This window comes from Telmatherina bonti (genome assembly GCF_933228915.1).
Source record: "Telmatherina bonti genome assembly, chromosome: 4".
Classification (NCBI taxonomy): domain Eukaryota; kingdom Metazoa; phylum Chordata; class Actinopteri; order Atheriniformes; family Telmatherinidae; genus Telmatherina; species Telmatherina bonti.
The window spans coordinates 12919539-12934305 of NC_136622.1; the positions used below are offsets into that span (position 1 = coordinate 12919539).

General features: G+C 38.8%; 1 protein-coding gene across 1 annotated transcript in view; it reads right to left on the minus strand.

Annotated features, from left to right (window-relative positions):
- LOC306755432 (plexin-A1-like) overlaps positions 1–14767 on the minus strand; it is a gene marked incomplete at both ends in the record, with an annotated part of 239478 nt that overhangs the window by 78080 nt on the left and 146631 nt on the right. The window contains 2 exons of the mRNA XM_079239811.1: positions 4102–4325; positions 13775–13871. Of these exons, the coding sequence (XP_079095937.1) occupies positions 4102–4325; positions 13775–13871 (321 nt within the window). The remainder of the gene's footprint in view (positions 1–4101; positions 4326–13774; positions 13872–14767) is intronic.

Below are 14767 nucleotides of genomic sequence, written 5' to 3' on the forward strand. Positions count from 1 at the left end.
AACACTGCCTATAAGTGCACAGGTTCTGGTACTGATCCATATGAGCAGCCTGATGTCATTTTCAGTAATCGTTGAGGCGGATTTAACCAGGATAGCATTGGTCGTATCAGAACTTCTCACACACTTGCAATGGAATCACATCTTGTTAATTTATCTCACCATTCCCGTTGTTTTTTCCAGCCGCAGAGGAAGAATTCCACTTTTTTTTTTTTTTTTTAATTTGTTATGTTGACATTTCATCAAACATTGTTGGAAAATAAAACCAAGCCATCTAATCATCTTTGATATTTTCTTTCCTTTGTTTGGACGTTTCTCTTCAACAGCACTGACCAGCAAACTGCTGGAGGTTAAGGACTGAGGCCTTACTTTGTGGTGATGTGGCCTTTCGAGTTAATACTGCAGCCCTAGCCACATTCTGTTGGAGTTACATCAAATCAGGCGTCATTAGAGCAATTGTTTCCCATTGGTCTGATTTTGAGCCACTGCACACTTTGAGTGTGTGTGTTCCTACTTTATAACATCATGCTCAACCTGAGGGGTAACCACTAACATACGGGGGCATATAAGAATAGCAGCTGCTAAAAGTTAGAACATTGTCTACGTGGCCAGAAAATAGTAGAGGCTAAAAACTTAACTAGTCTGAATAACACAATCTAAAAACTCACCTGCTCCGTACGACATCGTACGACATCGTACAACATCGTATAATATCGTTAGTTATAGTACAATATTGTTCAGATGCGATTTTCTTATAAACTTTGAATTGACTTAGTGTTCACGCTGCCAAGGAAAGTGGTTTAAGTTCTCTTTCTGGAGACATGGCCTGGTGCTTGTTGCAATTATTCACCTTTGGCACTCAGTCCCTTTGGCTTTTCCCCCTGTAGGGGTCGCCACAGCAAATCATCGGGTTCCAACCACCAAGCTGTGTGGAAGCCCCATTCACTCGGTGTGTTTTTGACACGTTTCCAGCCCGTCCTGACACAACCCTCTGCATTTTTCTGGCTTTGCACCGACCTTCAGAGAACATTTGTTTCTCTGTCGGGGCTGCAACGTAGGGGACCAGGATTTAAACTGCCAGCCTAGCCGTACCACCTGAGCCAATTCAACCCCGAATGTGTCACAGGTGTAATGCTTCAACTTATCATCTCTTTACAACACACAGTGGCTTCGGATTTATGTTGAGGGGGCAACCTAGAGAACTCAGACCACAGGACTAATGGTTTTGCTGGATGTAAACAGAAAAAGGAGCAGCACCATGACTTAAGGATATCTGACATCTGGTTGCACTTGCCCCAAATGGTCATCTGGAAATTGCAGCTTGTGAATGCATAACTTTTATTCTGGGTACATACTCAACCAACAGTCCAAACAAACGTGGGCTATACAGACAGGCTAATTGTAGCTACATTAAGTTCATTTCTTTGGTAAGTAGACTCAAATGATGCCCAGCATAGCCTTACTGAGACACTTGGCCCCCTCACTGTCTGGCTGGGCAATTTATGTTCAACCTTTAATTTGCTCAGCAATCTGAAATTAAGGGGGTGCTGAAGCATTTCAAGAGATGTACAGATTCAGGATGGACACTGTATAGCAGAGGTGTTCCGCTCCGGTCTTCAAGGGCCACAATCCTGCAGGTTTTCCATGTATCCATGCTCCAACACACCTGACTCAAATGAATCAGTCATTATTCAGAACTTCATAGGTTGCTAGATTTATTCAACGTAAGCCAAGTGTGTGGAAACGAGATACATAAAAAACCTGCAGGAGAGTGGTCCTCAAGGACAGACTTTGGACACCCATGCTGTAGAGAAACTACACCACATCTGTAGTTTGAAAGGGCACAAAGCCATAATCTGGATTAAGGAAAGTATTAATATATCTCATTGGAAGATAATAAAGAAATAAAGGAAAAATGCAGATGAATAATATGAGATCCATAAATAGCATACAGAAATTTACCTGAAAGACAAAAAAAAAAAAAAAAAGAATAATCCTTTTTTGTTTTTTGTGCTGCTTTCTCTAGAGTAAGAGTTTGATGTAACTGTGTGTAATCTGTGCCAAGGGCAGGCACAAGGTCCCAACATGTGAGTGTTTTAATAGCAGCGCATTAAAATAGAGCAGCTTTCATTCTCGGTTCAGGGCACGTAGGGCTTTTGTGACCATGGGGACTTCAACAAAGAGAGCTGATGCAACGGCCTATCGAGATTTACAAGCCTTGGATCTCCACAGGTGACGCTACAGTCGGGTTCACTGGTTGATGGGTCCATGATGTGATGTTCAAAGAAACCGAGCTGCTTCTCATTGCAGGTGATTTTACAACAGTGTGACTGGAGACAGTTTTAAACAGAAGAAATTGTGGATGTCGACTTTGGATGTTGGGATTGATTCTCTTCTCTTCAACACTGTGGTGATCTGACCTTCCTTTATACTGCAAGGCAGTGCAAATACAAAATGCATACATTTACATCAAGCGAAAAGATTAGATAAGATATTTTGACTTTAAATTACATGTTATAAATCTAAAGTTACGAACTGCAACCTCCCAGGGGATATGCAAAATTGAGTAAATTTAAATTTAAATATTTAAACTGCTTTTTCTATTATGGTTTAAATTGTATCTTTCAATATGTTCATAGTATCGGTTTAATTGCATTTATTTAAAATGGAGCAAGTTCTTGATTTAAAGTATCAAGTTAGTTGCTTTTAAGACATTACTCATGTAAACTGTGTCCACATTTTTACATCTGAAAGTGGAAAGAAATGAAAACACAATGAAAAGAATTAAAGTAGCAGAAATTAATTGAAGTGAATGTACAATATGATCTGTTGGTTTCCTTTGCTAAGCAACTTTTTATGAGATGATAAGAAGTTAGAAATAAGTGGGTTACAGCTAACTTGATTGAATTGGACTGTGTCTAACTGGGTTGTATATGAGCTTGTCTACTTTCTTTTTAAAGTACCAATAATTCTGCCAAGAAACTGCATTTGATAAGCAAAATGAATTAAAGTCAAGCATACTGAAAAAGAAACAATCAGGAATTGAAATATTAACTGAAGTATAGCTTGTGAAAATCTCAAAACAGGATTACGGCCTGTTAAAGCTTTACAGCCAGAGGTCTCTTTAGATTCCAAGTAATACTAAACTATGACTAAAATGGATTATATTGTTTTCTTATGGACTTTAACATGAATATTATATGTTTTAGTGCTCATGGAAGTGAAAAACTTTACATCTGAAAAGACATGCTGCTGAAAGGTTCCCATTCAGATGTCTCTTACAGGGAACGCCTACATTTTTAGCAAGACAGTGATAAAGACCTCATTGCATCAATTATAGATCTATGAGTCTGACGTAGAAAAATCTATCTGCTTTTCATGATATTTTACCCAATGAAAACATTTTGCACATCGAAACTCCAAGTATAAGAAAGACCAGAGACTTATGAATGGGACAGCACTCCAGTCTCAAACCGCCACCAACTTGGCATCACTTTCCAGAAAGAAAACATGCCTTGCAGTGGTAAACATGTCCGTTTGACAACTTTTTGTGATGTTTCTGCTATCAAATACAAAACAAGCTCGTATTTTTTTCCATCGGTGTAAAATCTCTTGCTTCTTTTTTCTATAGCTGATGAGATGAGAAAATCATTCAACTATTCTTTTATTTACATCTTCCAGTGTCCCTGCTGTTTTAGAGAGGAGGCTGCACACGTGGAACGAAACAAAGCCGCCTGTGCATCTAACTGCAAAGTGTTTCACTTTAACGCTAAACGTTTAGAAGGTGACGAGTGAGTTTGTTTTATATTCCTTGCAGCAAATGGTCGGGATTTAAAGGACAGCATATCTGAACAACAAAGCAAACACATTTCTAAAGACCCTGTAAAGATATAACATAATCATTCAGTTTTTTTTTTTTGGTAAAATGCGACAATTGTTAACCAGTTTCTGCACAGAGAGAAGAAAAAATATCTGAAATAGATGCTCTCAGATGCACACTCACAGACAGCTATCAACGCAAAGCCTGTCAAGTCACAGTGGTTGGCTTCATCTTTCCATGCAAGCAGCCATAAGAAACATATGCAAACACCCACACTCACTTACCTTCGTGATCTTAGGGTGGGTGCAACGGCTGTTTCCAGATGTGGCATGCATCCACCCTCCACCTTCAGCCAGCTGCAGTGGCAGGTGGGAATTTCCTCCTCCAGTACACTCTTGCCTGAGGGAGCATTTCTTTTCTTGGACGCACCAGCCACATTCAAACCTGGGGTCAGCTTTCAGGCACATCCCGCAGCTGTCCCGTAGTGCCCTGCACTTGTACAGGTGGGCTGTTTCAAAGACACAAAGAGGAGATAAATTGGACCTGTGCTCATGCAACTGTTCCACCGAATAAGCTTTTTTATGTGTTTGTGAGAGTCAACAACAGCTGTTTATAACATATTAACTACTTGTCAATTGAAATGATAGTATTTTTAGAGATGCATCAAATGAGACAGACTTAAAGACGCACTACAGAACTCTTGCCATTTTCCCCCCTATTGACGGCTAAATCGGCATCCATCTTGCATCCTACCTGACCTGCTAGCTCACACCAGCCAGCAAAAGACGATTTTACAATAACTCTTGTTCTGTCCTTTTCTCACTTTTATTCTTCTTGTTTTGTTTTGTTTTTTTGCCGAATTAGCAACGTTGCGTGTTCAACACAGCCAGTTTCTTATTTAACGCAAAATGAAACGTCATGTCTTGTCCCAAGCTGTATAGTGTGGTTTGTGAGCCTTGGGATGCTGCTGTGTAGTCGCAGCTCTTGTAATGCACATGATAGATGTCAATGTGTTATCGAATAAGTCCAGGACGTGGAGTTTTGTAGTCAAAAAATTACAGAATACGCCTTAAACTATGCTAGCAATTTAGCCTTAAATTCCAGCTGGACAAATGCACAAATCAGTCAGATGATGTTGCAAGATGGGAAATGTATTAGAAGCTTTTTCCAGGAAGTCAACTTTAGAGGCACTAATTTAGGAGTTAGAGACATCATCTACGCAAACTGCATGAAACCCTTGAAAAACTTACTCTACCCTTGTAACCGACAACGTTCAGAGGAATGTGTTCTGTTTACTAAACCATTAAATATGCAACAATTCAATGTAAATAATGGAATCATATAAAAGGTCCTTAACTCAAGGGATAAACAAGTATTGCACTAAGACTAAACAGAGATTTCATAAGGTACTTTCTCCTACATGTTCTCCTTTCTATATTTGTATTTACAAAAAAAAAAAAGGACAGTTTGACAAACATGCATAAAATGTGATTCCAAAAAGGTTTGTTTTTTTTGTTTTTTTTTATCATGAGGATTGTCCTTAAAAATTGAGAAGACGAGAAAAGTACAGAACAAAAGAAGTAGTTTCATCCGAGTAACTTTTGACCAAAACTTTAATATAATGTGAGTAATAATGGATGATTTCTGAGGTTAACAGTACTTGACATGTGTTGGTACTCCGAAGGGGCTGCCCTCCTCAGAAACCAGACACGGTAAAGTTGCAGTAGCAGATCAGTAACTCATGGGATCATGTGACCTGGAGTACTCTGCTTTACGGTTGTCTTTCTTATCAACACAAAGGCTCTGTGCTACGTTTTCCTCCACTTTGAATGAAAGTTTGTCATGACTGAACAAAGTAAGAAGGTGGAAAGCTGGAAAGGGATCGCTCCAGAAGAAAGACAGAAGTCAACCTTGGAGAAGAATTTGCTTGTTGGAGTCTGATGAAAGAACAGTGTGGATGCAAAACCTGCTCTTTGTTCACCTCAGGATTATTACACTGCTAAATTAGCTCTGTTGTGCAATCGTGCAAAAATGCCATGTACTTTTTTACACCTTTCAGCAAGAGTGTATTAAAAACAATGCCAGTAAGCACCTGAAGAGCTGCAGAAAGTTGCAGTATATGTTTGTGTTTTTTGCTGTTGAGTTGAGGCTACTGAAATGATGATTGTCAAATACTATTATTAAGGACGAAAAACAGGGATAACAGGCTGAATTAAGCCAATAACACAAAACCTGAAGTGGAAATCATTGGAAACAGTTTTTATAAAGTTACGAATCCTCTCTAGAGCTACACAAGGTCTTCTAGGATTATCTCGACTGGACTGGACAAAATGTAGCCAACACCCTAAAAGGAGCCTTGGGAAGTACTTCAAGTCTGGAGTACTATTCCTTTTGAATTACAAAAGAAAAGAAAAGTATTTGAAGGTTCAGACTGTGTTTAGGAATAAATATGATTATAGCAAAAGGGGATCTTAAATCCTTTTAGTTAGTTTTTGACTTATTGTGTGGAATCACATTAAAGTTTGCACATTAAAAAAAAAAACAACAAAAACATTCTCATTTTCCTGGCAAGCACAAAAAAAATGAAAATTAGCTCAAGATTTTTAGCAAAATACTGTAGGATTAAAATAAAAAATATTCCAAGTTTGAAATATTCCAAGTATTTTGACATTTCATGGAATATATTTTCAGAAAAGGTTGGGTTAGAATTTATTGATAAGAAAACATTTAACACTTAAACTTGTTCATTTGAAATAAAGTTAAACTGGTAAAGGAAAAAAAAAGTAATCAGGATTGTATTTGCCTTTCAGCCTGAAAGAAAAACAGAGCAGCACAACTTAATCGTCCAGCCAACACCTAAAACCTTCATCGGGTGATTATTACCAATTCGAGGCTCTGGTGAGAAGAATATTCTGTTTCCACTGATAAATAGACGGAGAAGGGGGGGGGGAGAGAAAAAGTCACCTAGAGGAATATCAGAAAATTAATTCAACAGGTAATGTCTTTGAACGCCAGTAGGGAATTTAAAATTTGTTGTGTAAAAACCGTTCCCACAACTCTGCCGAGTGGAAAAAGTCATTAAAAGTAAAAAAAAAAAAAAAATAAATAAATAAATAGATAATTAAATAAATTAAACCTCAAACACCTGAGAGGCTGAAGGAGCAGGAGATGAAAGGAAGCAGGGAGGAGGGGGAGCGTGAATTTCAGCTGAGCTTGTTAACAAAACAGCAACAAGGATTGTTATGAATTTGAAGATGATGCGGCCCCGAGAGGCTGAGAGAAAAGCAGAGGCAGAAAACGTGAGAGAGGGCAAGAGAAAATCAGAAGAACAGACCTGGAAACGGCAGAGATGGAGATGAAGAAGAGAAAAAAAGCAAACAGAGGAGAAAGCAAGAAGCAACAGTAAAAGCTTAGGTTTTTATCTTATTTGTTTTGTCATCTGTTAATCAGCATCATAATTATCTCAGCTGAGGCGACGTTGCCAACACCTGCAGGAAGGTTTGTTTACTGTCACACGAGTTAAAGAGATCTGAAGAGAGGTGAAGTAGAAAAACAGAAAAAAAAAAAGAAAAAAAAAAACCACACACACACGCACATGGACGTATCTCCTCCTTCCTCCTACTTCTCTGGCAGGCAGACGGCGGCCGGACTTCAAAGCGAGCTTCTTTCGTTTCCATCTGCCTACCTCGGCCCTCTGCTCGGCCTAATCTGATTAGCTATGGCTCAGCTTAAAAGTAGCACGACGCTAATTAATCTGAACCAAAGGAATGATTTAATTAACATTAACATCTCCACTTTACACCAGAGCAAAGCTGGGCCAGCGCCGAGCGGCTCTGCTTCAGACGGATAACACGGCTCCGACTCGGGAAGAAAAGGGCAGGGATGAAATAAGGAGGGATTAATAGAGGATAGAGAGAAAAGGGAGGAGAAAAGGAGGCAAGTGTCTTTATGAGATTTGTAAGAGTGAGGACACTTTCATAATGCATGTTTTTATGGCGAATTAGACCTTTTAACACTTAGCATTACATTGAATTTATATCATCACAATGAATGCAATAGAGTCTAGCAAAAGAAGAAGAAAAAGAGACTCCACGGGGTGTTGATGGGATTGTTCTTTCCCAATTAAACCCGAAACTTGTGCCATATGCTTCTGACTTGTTCCAAAGAACACACAGCTGGCACAAGATGCTGCCTGCATTAATTGTGAGACACCTAGAAGGTCAAGCTGCGAATTCTGCTTCCTCAAAGTCAACTGAAACAGACTCAACAAGTTAACACACAGGTCTGGTTTGTATCCACGGCAAGACTGTCCAGTAACACAAAGCGGTCCTATGCCGTTTAACCAGGATTTATTTATCGTCACTGAAAGCCTAACCCCAACCCTAGACCTAACCATAACCCGATTCCTAACCTGACCCTACCAAGCCTTACCACCTCAATCATCACTTTATATTCACAGAAACAAACTTAGGTTAACAGTTTTCACAACTGTCCTCATACAAACACATAAGTCATCTAAAACCATTGGATTTTAGATCTTTAACAGCTCTGCAATCGCAAGCAATTTGATCATCGGGACCAGTAAAAAGAAAAGTTTGGGTCAAATTTAACATAGCATGTTAAAATGCTAATAGTTTGCCCCCAATTGACAATTTCCTCACAACTTGAAACTGTTTGTTTAGAAAATTTTAGGTTTGTGCCGTGAGGAAATTTGGGGATTTGGAGGTATTAATAAGGGGTGTGTAACCCTCTCAGTCATGCCGTCTCTGTTCCATTTCAGTCCCAAACACATTTAGGGATTAAGACAGAAATATGTTTTTTTTAAACAGAAAGAGCCTTGAGCAGGGATATAATGCACAGAGCCTGCTAAAGACTGGGATGTTTATGTAAATCATACTAGTTACTAAGTTAATAAGTTTAATTTGCTGCCTAAAAAAAGTTTTACTACAGACTGCAGCAACAAAAAATGGTCCTTGAGCTTTTATAAGCCAGGTTCTTTAGATTAATTTTTACTTAATAATCACAGTGAGTAACTGGTCTAACTAAAACCAAATGGGATTTCCCGTTGATAGGGAAAGGTGTGTTGATACTCTGGAGGTTATACTTCAATATTACCCAGTCAAAGGATTAAATTATTTCTTTTAAATATTGCAACACCACTGTGCTAACACAAAATACCAGTTTTTCATGTAAAGACTGGTAACTACAGAGCAGAATGGACAGGCTAAGGGCTCATTTGCCCTCAGTCTATGTACGTAAAAAAACTACGTCCAGTTCAAACATGATCCGACATCACTGCTCATATGTGTGGTTTATGTTGGTGTAAACCACACATATGAGCAGTGATGTGTGTGTGTGTGGTTTATGTTGGCATGGTTATTAGCTGCAGGACGAAGTTCAGCGTTTACATTCTCATACCAACATCATTTGTCAAAGCAGCATACAATAGCAGACTGTGGAGGAGATCATGATACCACACGATCACAGAAAGAAACATAAAAGGCAGCATTTGTCCTACTTTGACCCTTTCACCATTGGTGTAGTGGTCCCTCGAGAAGTGGGTATACTTCGTATATATTGTTTAAAAAACAAAACAAAAAAAAAAAAAAAAGAAAGAAAAATAGCCCAGAAAAACATTGTTTCATAAAAAGTGACATTTAGGACTACTCTGTTTAGTTCACCCCAAATATCCATCAGTAAATTTGCTGATTGTCACCTAATTTCTGCTCTTCGCTTTCAGGGAGGAAGAGTTATGAAATTATTAAACCAATACTGGCACATAGAGCTGGTGAGAGACAGGCTCAAAGACTTATATACATATATCTTCATTATGTCTATGTTCAAGCTAAAGTTAATACAACTGATGGTTAACTGCACCAGTGTAGCATCGGTAACCCGAGCTGAGCTTCTGGGCGACGTAGCTACATGTGTAGGGATTGTTTGTAATTGTAAAATATACTCCGTATACCCACGTATACCCTGGACTACACCACTGTCTTTCACTGGAACACAGCTTTATACTGTGCAACAGTGTCATGATTTCTGGTGAAATTGCTCCATTTGCTAGTTACAATTATGCATCAACAAATTCACAGCAAACTGACTGAAATACACACAAAATAAGTGCAGATGACAGCTCCCTTCATTTACATATGTATATTTAATGCTGAGCACTAATGAGACCTTGTAAAATAAAATACGACTTGATAAAGCCCGCTACAAATCTGAGCCGACTTAAGCTGTAAAGCATTTCCAGATTGTTACTTTGCTCAAATAAAACTACAATCATCACATAAAAATCAGCATGTAAAGTATATTTTTGTAGCATCCAACATCATTCAGTTAGGAATTTATTTCCAGTTGCGTGTACTCTGGTTGAATGTCTTAGTTGAGGTTTGACTACAAGTTGAATGAAATGCAGATGATTTCACATGAAAGCACCTATAATACAATCAGCTCCTTCTGTGGGATGTTTGTCTGCTGTTTTCATGACTAAGCTGTGAGACATCACCCACCTGCAAAATCTCTTCAACACCGTGTCAAAATGAAAGCCTACATGAGATGTTCTGTAAGCCAAACAAACACCACCAACAAGCTAACAGCTAACTGCCAACTGTCAGCTAGCAGTCACGTTAGCTCTGCACTGATATACCGCAAGGCAATGCAGAGTTGTGCACAAGGGCTGGACTGGCTTTTTCCTACGCAGCACCAGCTTAACTTTGGACATAAAAGAATACAATTGTTTTCTGCCTTTTTCCAAACTAGTTCATCAACAATAAAAGCTGACAGAGGACTAGATTGTCTTTCAGAGACTGCAGTAACAGAACATGCAAACTTGGGCGTTAGCATAGCTGTGCAGTGGACAAGGCTGAGCACCGCTTCACTTTAATTCATGTATTGACTTTTTACTGTTAAGTGTCATTGTAGTCACATTTTCTGGTTAGGTTGTTCCACTGTTGAGTTAAGAGTAGTTATCCTGAAAAGATAAAAGATCCTACTTATGAGTGCGCCATCTACATCTATTTGACCTGCAACCTCATACAAATCACACACAGACACTCATAAGTTGGGAGATATAAATAGACTGAGAAGTGATTTAAAAGTTATTCTCTTTATATGATGATTCAACCTGAACCACCACATGAAACACACATGTCCTCAAGGACAGCTGTCCTGCAGGGTTTTGATGTGTCCCTGTTCCAAAACACTTGGCATACATTGAATGGATCTAACAGCCTATGAGGTTCAGCATCATGACTGATTCATGTGGGTCAGGTGTGGTGGAGAAGGGGAGCATGAAAAACCTGCAGGATTGTGGCCCTCGAGAACTGGAGCTGGACACCCCTGCACTAGTGTGTTGTATTATTGTCTTTTTTTTTCTTTTTTTTTTTAAATTCAATTTAATGTTTGCTCGATCTTGTAAAACTTGAATGCTAACAATGTCTGCTACTCAGAAGCTGTCCAGTCAATAGTTATAGTTAAGATAATTTTATATGGTCACTTTATTTGACATTCCTCAAATTTGAATAAATTTTAGTATTTAAATGATTAATTAAAAATAATGAGGTTGCTTAGGAGGCAGATTTTCCAAGTATGTTAATATAACAAGAACATTGATCACACTATTATAATGTGTGATTCTGTCAACCCCAATGTTGAAGAATGCTTTCATGATGTTCAAAAGTTATTTTTACAGACAAAATTCATAATAATTGATTATTCTAACAGCACTATATTTTTCACAACATAAAGACCTAAAATAATAAGGCACTTTTTATAATTTTGAAATTAAAATTAACACCTTTAAAATCAACTCAACCACAGCACCTACGTGTTAGATATAAACAATAACACACACATGCACTCTCTCCCCCACACACTTTTTTGTTTTTTTTAAGTTTATTTTTGTAATAATTTCTTTTCTTATTCAGTTTATCCTGTTAATTTGTTGGGTTTGTCATGTCTATTGTCTTGTCTTGTCTCATCATGTCATGGCAATTGTTGGTTTTTGTTGTCTGTTGTTTGTTTCACTTTTTTACATTTACGGTGTGTTCAGACCAAACGCGTTTTGAGCGTCAAAAATGCTCAAAACGTTGAACGCTCGACGCTGGTCACTAAACTGCCACTTTTGTGTCCGATGCCCAAAACGCTCCTGCCGTTCCTGCCGCTTGTCTGGAGCGAGTGGCAAACGCAGCGAAAAAGAGAGGGGGAAAGGCGGAGCTTTCCTTCCGGTCAGTCTGAATGATGTCGGATTCAGTAGAGAGATGGTATGGTTTTATTTAATAAATAAAGCTAGAGAACGTTGTCGTAGGGCAGTAATAGTCACTGTTAATGTAACAAGAGCCGCACTCAGCAGAGAGCCGCTGCCCCTCCAAACAAAGTGTTGCTAGGCAACGTATCCTGCCACGTTGCCAAATCAGTAACATTCAGCTTTTTAAGCAAGGAATGGTTATCCTAAATATTGCACGGAGTAATGGCATCTCAGCCCCGTGTCTGGGTTCACCTCCAGGAGCTGCCCCCCCCCCCCTTAAGCGGCCAAAGTTCAGCTTTGCCCATCTCTGGCTTTTGATGTGGAACAACGAAGCCCAAAATGCGGCGTGAAAAAGCCGCCTTGCCGCGCCTCCACATAGACTTTACATGGAAACCTGCCGCTCTTGACACTCAAAACGTGTTTGGTCTGAACACACCGTCAGAGAATATTTATATGTTATTAAATTAATTTATATTAACCGATAGGTTTCAGCCTTCCAAATGTCTGGGAAAAAGCATTTACATATATATATATATATATATATATATATATATATATATATATATATATATATATATATATACTTTATATATATTTACTTTGATGTTTTTAAAGTATGTTATGAATAAAGTTGCATTGCATGACGTTAAGGCAGGTTGCATGTTTGCACATTTCATTTTCAGAGTGCTCATAGCTGCTCTGAATGCAGCTGGGTGATGCTACTGCTACTGCTGTTGCTGCTGCATGAGGAGCAAGGCCCCAGTTAGCACTTTTGTATGGGGGAGGGGCCTCCACAACACCCACACCTCACTGAAAAAAGTAATGATACACGCTCTAAGTCAGTATCCAAAAGTCTCCAACCACACAAAAACTCCTTAGATTTGTAACTTTTTAAAATAATGCCAACGAAAGTGGTGTAAAAATTAGCTAAATATTGTGCTAAGTTAGCAAAACTTTTCTGACGTGTCATTGCTGGAGCCATTATTACACATATATATTTTCTTCACATGCTAAAAAAAGAAGAAAACAGTAGCAGATAACAGATTAGAAATGGTTAGTTAATCGGACTCCATGCATTCGGAGCAAGAGACTGTATGACACACTTGAGAGCAAGACTTGCATTATCTTGTGTAATGGGACGTCTAAAATCATTAGCCTCCACCACCCAATACATTACACTTGATGAAGAATTTAGAATTGGTAATTGTTTTCCACTTCATGCACAAATAGCGATTAAAAATAATAAATACCATCCCTCTATGTCGCTTTCTGTTTTTCTTTATCAATCCCTTTATTCACATCTACCTCCCTCCATAACATAGTGCATTTATCAACCTGTCATCCACCCATCGCTCTTCCTTTCTCTTCTTCCTATTGCATTCCCTATTTGTTTATCTTCCTGTCTAACATCCATCCCTATTAATTTCTGTGTTGGATGTTTGTTTGTTATCATCACCATCCATCAATCACTCCCCTAGCCCTCTTTCATTTCTGAGACAAGAATAGTGTTTTTTGTAAACAAATAGTACACTTTCACCTTTCGCTCTGATGGCTGTCAAAAATGAAATTACAGAGTTCTTATGAAGGGAAAAAAAATGCACATGGTGGTGTTGCTTTGCAGGCAGATAAACAAGCAGCAAGGCCCATGCGTTTGGCCGATGTGTGGCATGAAAACAGATTACAAACAGAAAAGGAAATGTTTTTACCTTGAATGTTGAAAGGGTTGTCGATGACGAAGTTCCCATTCCACACAACAGAAAGGTCAACCGGCAGGTCGCTGATATCACCGCCCTCGTAGTCGTACTGCAACGGAGAAACAAAAAAAAACACAAGTAGTGTGAGAGAAGCTGTTGATTGCAATGGATTTAATGCAAATTGGGAATTGTGGAAGATATGGTTTCATTTGCATAGTGATTTACCCCGAGTTGTTCACTGCAGACAGTAACACAGCATGAACCCAGAAGCGCATAAATCCAAATCCACCAAACTCCGCATATTTCATCAATACGCACAGAGAAGATGGGTTACAGTTGAATAGGCATTGAGGAATGGAAACAGGGGTGGGGAAACGGGGGAGAGTAGGATGGAAGCAGGGGGAAAAAAAAAGACAGTTGACAAGAATAAAATAGGTAGAAGGATGAGATGACGGAAAGAAGAGGAAAAAGGAAGCAGAGGTGTTGAGATGGTCAGAGAAGTGAAGGGAGCCAGAAATTGTACACTGACATGTGTGAAAGGACCTTATCCATTTAAACATAAGCTAAGTGGTGGGATGAGGGCAGGGGAGAGATAAGATGCGGAGCGGAGCAAAGTGAAATTGGCATTTCCAATTTGCTCACTGACACACTGGATTTGAGACAGGCCTCGACCGTCCCGTATGGGGAATGAGGTCTGACACACACACACACACACACGCTCACACATGAGCACCTGCAACCTCAACTTTTCCACACTTTACTCTGAAGTTGATCTGCTGCTGTTTCCCGTGGATAGTTGTTAAAAAAATAAAAATAAAATAAATAAATAAATAAATAAAAATACACAACTTTCATTGCTGCAAGGATTTTTTTTTTTTTTTTGCTTTTGCTGGATTTCAGAAAATGAGGCAAACATTCATTTTGGGAGGAGATGGAAGTCAAACTACAAAACTTTCATGCTTATAACATTTGAGAACATAAAATTATTCATATTACAAAGGTTAA